General features: G+C 34.1%; 1 protein-coding gene across 1 annotated transcript; it reads left to right on the forward strand.

Moving 5' to 3' along the window:
* The first annotated feature begins 7,384 nt into the window (after positions 1–7,384).
* LOC102808416 (somatostatin receptor type 2-like) lies at positions 7,385–8,347 on the forward strand. The gene has a single exon (XM_006815773.1). The coding sequence runs from the start codon at positions 7,385–7,387 to the stop codon at positions 8,345–8,347; it is 963 nt and encodes a 320-aa protein (XP_006815836.1).
* Positions 8,348–8,593: the final 246 nt, after the last annotated feature.

Raw genomic sequence — 8,593 nt, forward strand, 5'->3', positions numbered from 1 at the left:
TGCATTCACTCCACGTTGATGTTTATTCTGACGCTGATTGAGCCGTATACGATGCCACAGCTGCAAGACTAATAATGTGGCTCAGTACATCTCTCATGTAGTATTTATACTGTATATCCGCCCTCTAAGTTCGGGTATTTCGCCGTAGTTGAATAAATCATAATTATAATTACCGATCTGACGACGTATTAGCTTGAAGTATGTTATGGGTTCCATTATTTCTTCGCTAATAAAAGATGCAATCGTTGATGTGAACATCGGACATTGTCTACTGTACTTAGTCTATTATCACCAGGAAACAAGAACATTTTTATATCTTCATTCTGTGAACTAGAACAAATCGTGATCAAAAATAATCTCACAGACACAAGTTCTAATTACACGGTAAATTTACCATGATTAAATGCGCATGTGTCAATTTCAATTCCTTGTGCATAATTTCATATCAATTACTGTCAGTCAACAGTGACGATCAATAAAAAAACTGTTTGTTATCTTCTACACAAAAGTCGCCTATGGTAATTCTAATTCTCGACATTTTATCGCACAGTTAGTTAGCAGTATGACTTGACCTTTAAAAAAAGACAAAACTAAATTGAGAAACATTTAATATGTGGAAAAGGATAGTAGGCAATTGCAGTTTTCAATATAACATACCTTTTGGACACTGGTGTTTATTTGGTTATGTTGAAAAGTCAGGGAAAACAGCGTAACATAATCACATAACAACTAGAACAAATATTTATTAATTCCATTCAAAAATATGACTTACATTTTATGTGTCAAATGTTATCATCGTTGTTGCTAATTGAACAAACCCAATAAATAGACATATCTCAAACACACATTAAAATGTAATGTCAATCTAGTGCATGCAGCATAATCTCGGCAAAACAATTTCCTACCTAACCCCACTTGTATCTACATCAGTATTTTCAGTTCCAAAAATACACTAAGTATCAGCAATTAAAAAGCATGTGATACCTCTAGGGCGACCTCGTGTAATAGAACCGTTGTTCTCTTAAATAATCCTCTGCCCTGTGAGCTAATACAATTCCCAAACAAGTAGTGCTTCAGAAGTAAAGAAGTAAATTAAATGTCTTCGCTATGCGTGTGATTGCCCTCTACGTTTAACGTGTGATTGACACAGAGGGTGCTGTTTATTTGATTACCCAGTATATCTTGAAATGTCTCAATGTATATATTCGTGTTTTGCAACAAGGACATAGACAAGCTAATTGTGTTTGCATTGAGACCGACACAGCATTTTCAAATGAGTTCATTTATCAATTTGAATTGAGTGGTGTTTCTTTTTGTAATCAATACAGCAAAATATTAATTGCACATTTAGATGGATGATTATGGTATATTGTGTTTCAAATTTGTTACAATTCAAACAATAGTGTTTATGTGATATGGAGGTATATGCTTACTTGATCATGTACGTTTATTTCGATTATTTTCACATGGGTAACATATTACTATTTTCAATTAAAATGCAACCTCTGTTTTGTTTCATGGATACGAGGTTAGGGGAGCTCGACGTTGTACCTCGCGTATCGTTTGTTTTGAACATATTATAACATATATGTGAAACTACTAAATGGAATATAGTGTAAAATATCAGGTTTCAGATGTTGGGATGCAGATCACTATAAATTATATCTTATGCTTATACATGGACAACAATGAAGACATTTCCATTTAACGATATTTCCATTACACACATTACTTGCTTATTTTCATAGTCGAGTATTTTGTTTTCTCTGCTGTTCTCTAAAATTGGTAATATAATTTCATAAATATAACACTTGTGCAATACGTTGACCCGACCATTATGACAATTTGCGTTGTTTGAAACATGATCATAAAAATTGGACAGTGTTCATTTGCAGATTTTTATTTTAGTCACACACCTTGTTACTTTAGAATTGTACAGATATATTTGCAAATATTCATTCATTTAACTATATTGAACTATGTTCAATACTAACCTATAATAATGATATCGCATTTTAAAGGGGTCTAAATGTTTACTTGATCAGCGAGAGCGGATGACGTTGCTAAAGTCTTAGTGTAAAAGTGCAGGTGTGTCACATATTGACTACCACTGAAAATTAATTCGTTTAATAGCCATTTTTCGACCAACTAGGAAACACAAACGGAGATAATGCCCGTTTTATGAAAGTGACGTTAATCGTTCACAAAAATCGCTATTGTTTCACGACGACATGCCAAAATCCATTATACACCGACGCTTGTTGATGTTTAATCGTTAGATAATAAAATAAAATAAAAATATTTACAATTCTAGAAACGGACGTCAAAACCTTGCGTGGAAACCGTCATGGCGTCGTGTTATCCTTTCCACTTACAAAGTGACACAATGGATTACGTAAAGCCGATTAGATATTCATACAGTTATATAAACATAGCGATCACCATTGGGTGGGTTGAGTCTAAATTTACCTTTCCTCAAACCTGTAAAAATACTTTGTATGACGTAGTTTTTCGACCAGGTTGAAATGGGCCGTAATATTTTACTACACAACGGCTATTCGCAGCTTTTACTACTCAATCGCTCAAACGCTAGTGAGAAAACATCAAAATGGAAGAGAAACTGCTGTAAATCGAGACAGGTTTCATTCAACTACAGACGAGACGGGTTGATAAAAATTAAAAGAGCCCTGACCTCTAGAAATACCTCATTCATAGGGTGCCTTAGTAACAGAGGTCGCCGGGCACGGCCGTACAACGTACTCTGCGACAAAGCTACAAATGCATGCTAGCTGACAAGGGAGTTTCCGATTAAGGTGACCAAGATGGCATCACAGAGTGCTTGATTTTTCCGTGGTGTTTGAAAACAGAATATCGCTGTGATTTTCAGGGTATTTTTTATTTTTAATTAACCAAGCATTTTACGTTTGTGTATTTTGCCACTGAAAAGATAGTTATTGATTACAACACAGCAATGATGTCCATCCATTGCATCACAATGCTATCAGCACAGCGATCGTTACAGCGAAACGAAAAATGTTTACTTCAGTTTTAAAATGCCTTTGAAGAAACACATGCATGAAAATAAATAAAAATAAAATATTTAACAGTATACCACTGGAAGCTGCCAGGCTAGAAATTGTCGACATTTTGCGAGATAAGGGTGAAAAAGTTTACTTATCATTTACAACTGTATTTTTTTTATTCGGCTTGCATGCTGAAAAGCGCCTACGTCTTGTCTGTTATTTTCTTTGTAGTTTGCGAGGCTAGTTGATAGCACCGCATCGTAACCGAGGACAGCAACTCATTATGAACTCATATAACATCGACAGTGACTTGTCAGTTAAAGAGCAACGTAAAGAAACATATGCCTGCCTCGGTTCCCTATATTTTAAAATTGATTTTTGAATATGTTCAAGCATTGACAATGCTCCGAAATTTTAACACTAAATAGCCAAGACTGTCTGAGTGTGAAAAAGCAACAACAAAAAAATTACTCCGCGTGCTCACGAACCTGCATCTATATCTTAAGTTTAGCTTTTTTATCGCCAAAATTAATTTATCGATTATTTTGTTAATTCTTTCGATATATCATGCTGGTGTTGGTATTAGTGAAGAAACAAAAATGAATTTTGAAGAAATAACATTTTTACCTAAATGAATTCGGTCCATACAAGGTAAATTTCTCTGTCTCCATATATTGAAACACATGAGACTATACATTCATCTATGGTAAGACCTCGCGTGATAGTTGATCATTCTATCAACCATCATATTATACCTTCGATTATCATGAATATTATTATGGGAACTTTAATTGAGTCAAAACGCTTTTAATGGAACATTTTGAATCATAATTTTTACCTCGCACAACATTTCTCCATATTAACAGCATAGCTGTCCCACTGCTAACTTATTCTTTAACAGATTCACAAAAATCGGTATTCTATGAAAATGTGTTTCCCTTGTTTTACAGTTTTTTCAATTGGTATATCAATATAGTATTTAACTTAGCAGTTGTGAGAGGTAATGAATTCTTTGGTCTTTTCCAACAGCTTGTTTGCGAAAGACCTGACTGTGACTGTTGAGAATTCGCACCTTTGCCACAGGCTACATTTCAGTCCAAGGATTATATAGCAAATTGTGTTCCCATGTGTGTAAATCCTGTACAAAGTATATGTACCGCATTTGCTTAAATACAATTACGTATGTCCGCTGTTAAACAAATATTATTAAAAAATCGTTGTTTGTAAAATCTTGTTGGTGCACATTTTACAATCAAAGCATTATTATAAAAACACTGATCAAAATAGAAATATTGAAGATTTGACTTTTTATCATTAATATAACATTACCTTGCAATTTGTCACATGTTTTGACCAAAGATTTTTCCAAACGTTTTAAAAAATCGAAGTTGCTGTTTCCTATAGTCTGTTGGTGATGAATTTATATTTGTGTTTATATGATCTATGCTGGGTGAAAAAGAAATTGCTGTGATCTGTCAAAAATTGATAAAACGTTTTCATTAGACCTTGATATATCACCCCAACTTTTCAAAAGATTGACATTTCGGAAAGACGCTGCTGAAATTAGTGATTTAAACGATAACACAAATACCTACAAGTGCCGTTTCGTGGATATTATCATAATGTTTATCTTTAGAACGGTGGTTTTAATTATAACACCTTATATGTATACTCTGTTGTTGACGATTCTGATATAACGGATTCTGCGGAATAAGCTTTCTGTTGCATACAATGCGTGATTATCTAACTTCCATTGTAAAAAAATATTGTCAATCCAGACTTTGTCGAGAAAACAACCTCGCGAGTGAGTTTGAACTATCCGCATTTACATGAACGAATTTCAACTTCAGATCTCATGACGACACAGATACATCAGACGAGCAAATGAGTACAGGAAATTTGTTACTCATGGATACCAGCCAAATAAACGAAGTCATCTTTTCTAGTTACGCAAATAGTTTGTGTCCCTCTAATTGACACTACCCTTTTCTATCTTCCGTAGTAGGTTTATTCAATTCGTTCACACAGCTTTACGTTTTTTTTTGTTTTTTTTACAAAATAATAATAATCAAACGAAGTTGATTGCCTAGATACAGTTCGACACGTTACACGTTATATTTGCAAATTTTCATTCATTTAACTATATTAAATATCTTCAATACTAACCCAATTCTAATATTGCATATCGCATTTTAAAGGAACCTAAATGCTTACTTGATCAGCGAGAGCGGATGACGTTGTTGAAGTTTTAGTGTAAAAGTGCAAGTGTATCACATAATGACTACCACTGAAAATTAATTCGTTTAATAGCCATTTTTCGAGACTAACTTGAACAATCTAAATTAAAAATGTGTCTAAGGATTATCAATTAATGGTTCAGTTAAAAAAGTGCAGCTGAACTCTTGAACAAGTACATATGGTGGTCTAGCGTGGTCAAGCAATGGAACTCCCAACCTCTCAATTAACATTTTTATTTACACACCTTTATGCTATGTAAATAGACCAATGGCCAAAATTAAAAGAAGAAAAAAAAGAAGAAAAAAGCAAGTACACTTAGTCTTAGATATAATCGTAATTGAAATGATTTGTCATGGCCATGCATTTAATATTGTCACCAACAAACCCCATTTGTTTTGAAATTGCTTTATCTTTACATGCTATAAATTGCTCTGTTGAACAAATAATTTTCAAGAAATCTATAAATTAGAACTTATTTTCTTTACGGCAATAACATATGATTTTTTCCAATCACTAAAACATAAATAAAATTGGTACTTTCATTCAAGTCCTTAAATTGTCATGTTCATACCAGTGGTTATAACCAACAGTTTTGAAAAAAATCCAGAAGGGTTTAGGTTGTATAAACCATTGTAATTGTCTTGGGTTGCTCTCCACAAAAAAGTACACGAGTCATTTTCACTAATTTCCACATTTTTATTAATAATTTACAGCCAAAACATTATGCTTTATACACTAAATTTGAATATTTTGGTTCTGTGTCTAGGTTGGTCGAGGGAGAATTAAATAGACATTTTTCCAAATTTGTAAATCTCTTAGATTAATTTGCTGCGTGATGTTCTTAGTTAATGTGTACATGATTGTCTTTGTAAATTAAAATGTTAATATAAATATAAAATAGTTTACGCATCGTCGCTGTTTAGTAACAGTCATTGACTTGAACATATTCTTATTTCTAGGATTTGGTTAGACTTGTAAAAAATGAGAAATGCGCAAGTGGCCAATTTAAATCTAGCATGCACTTAGTACTATGATAACTCGTTTTCCTATCTTCTAACAGTTACATATACAGGTTTTCTTTATCTTCTGCAAGAGATTGTTGCTATATATAATTAAAACCCTTATAATGTGTTATTTGTCTTAGTGACACTATATAATTGCAATGAAGATTTAGAAATGTTCGTGTATCCTGCCTCTAGGCAATTCTCGATATCCACAGCTGCGATTATATTTGTCAGTGTCAGTGAAACATATATATATATATATATATATAATATTTCACCTTGTACGTCACGGCTTCCATGGTTATATGACGCAACCATCGGTTCTGTGTACAATACACGACTCTAGTAAATAATTCAAATTACCATCATTCCGTTAAGAATTTGGAGGTTTAAACACATATGTGACCATAAAAATTGTGCTTTTGCATTTACCCTGTGTATTGTTTTTCGACAATATCCTATCAATATATGGTATTTAATTTGTGTTTTATAATTACAATGGGCACATACCACGATTTCCACCTCGCTCGTTTTGGTAAATCGTGCAACTATATGTCAGTAAAATTTATTTCAATCATTATCTATCAGTATGTATATATGTACAAATGCTGTGCCGTCACATGTAGCGCCATGCTATTTGAATACTGGCTGAATAAGTATAATTGTTTGCTATCAATAGCTGAAAACTGACAAGATCATCTGAAATGGTACGATATAAATAAATAACTAAATAACTCCTAATAAGGAGACTATTAAATTTATGTGTAAAAAAGTAGTTCCGTACATCAACATTGCAAATTGGGGCATGTATACATTTCTGTATTATTAGCCGAATTTGTCTCAGCTGAAATCCGCGCTGTACATCTGCAGCGTTTTTAGATACATTGTTACATTAGCATAAGGGAAGGTATCATGTCTTCAGATCTGTAGCGATAATTACGATTTCTGCAATTAAAGTCTACGGCGGAAGTATCCGGAATTTAGGGGGCGGATAACCAGTATAAATACTGCATGCAAGATGTATTCAGCCACGTTATTAATTTCGAAGCTGTGGTGACTTCCGCGGCGCATTCAGCTTTAGAATATACGTCTAGGTGGATTGAATGCAACCTCGTCGATATGTCGCATGTCATGAATTTCACTGAAGGTCTCGGTAAAATACAGTATAGCAATCTTCCTTTATGGGTGTTTGATATCGCCATACCCATGTTTGCAGCAGTAGTGTTCCTCGTTGGTGTGATCGGCAACGGCGTAGTTATACTTACCATGCTACGATATAAGAAAATGCGGAAATCTGTAACAAATATCTACATACTGAATCTTGCTCTGGCGGATTTTTTCTTTTTCTTGGTTCTACCATTCGTGGTCTATTTCAACAGTTCTTTCGACTGGATATTCGGTGAAGTCATGTGCAAGCTAACGATGGGTCTTGATGGAATGAATATGTTTACAGGAATATTTACCTTAACATCAATGGCTGTAGACCGATACCGAACCATTGTTCGCTTAGTTGACACGAGATCTTATCGACGCATTTCTATAGCTAAGTTTACTTGTATAGGGCTATGGGTAGTGTCCCTGTTGATCACGCTTCCACTTTGGTTTTACGCTGAGGTGGAGCCGCGTCGTGACAATATATTGGTCTGCACTATCCCGTGTCCCGTAGCAGTAAAGTATGGTTTTATGATTACAGCGTTCATTCTCGGGTTTGTCGCACCACTTGTTATTGTATGTGTATGCTACACATGGATCGTGACTTTCCTTCGCAATCGGAAGCAATCGTTAACAATAACGGCAATAAAAATTGGCAGAATTTCCACATTGGTGTTTGTAACAACAGGCGTGTTTGCCTGTTCGTGGTTGCCTTTCTGGATTGTTCGCATCGCCTTGTTAGCTACGCCGAATGAAGAACCAACAAAATCGATGGAGACAGCATACTACAGCAGTTTGTGTCTAACTTTCGCGAATGGGTGCCTTGATCCTTTCATTTACGCCTGCTTTAAAGAAGATATATATCAAAAGATAAGGAAACTTTGCTCTTGCTTCAAACGAGTGACAAAACCGGTTGAATCCCATTTATAAAATACAGAATATGTGCCTACATTTCCCAGAAATCTGGCAAATGTGAAAAAATTATATTTCATATTCAATATTAATAATGTATGTTGAAATAAGTGTACAACTGCATATATATCAGATAGATGTATATTTGACACATACCGGCTTTTGTATTGTGTCTTTTAAGTTTTTCTTCAATTTGACTTTAACTGATATTTTCATTTTTCTGATATAGCTCACTTTGATGTTAATTTCATATAATAATTCTAC

The sequence above is a fragment of the Saccoglossus kowalevskii genome, chromosome 22, assembly GCF_978046115.1.
Source record: "Saccoglossus kowalevskii chromosome 22, keSacKowa6.1, whole genome shotgun sequence".
Taxonomy (NCBI): domain Eukaryota; kingdom Metazoa; phylum Hemichordata; class Enteropneusta; family Harrimaniidae; genus Saccoglossus; species Saccoglossus kowalevskii.

Bases quoted from the DNA above. Each gene is read 5' to 3' on its own strand.
- LOC102808416 (XM_006815773.1), top strand. From the start codon at position 7,385: ATGTCGCATGTCATGAATTTCACTGAAGGTCTCGGTAAAATACAGTAT.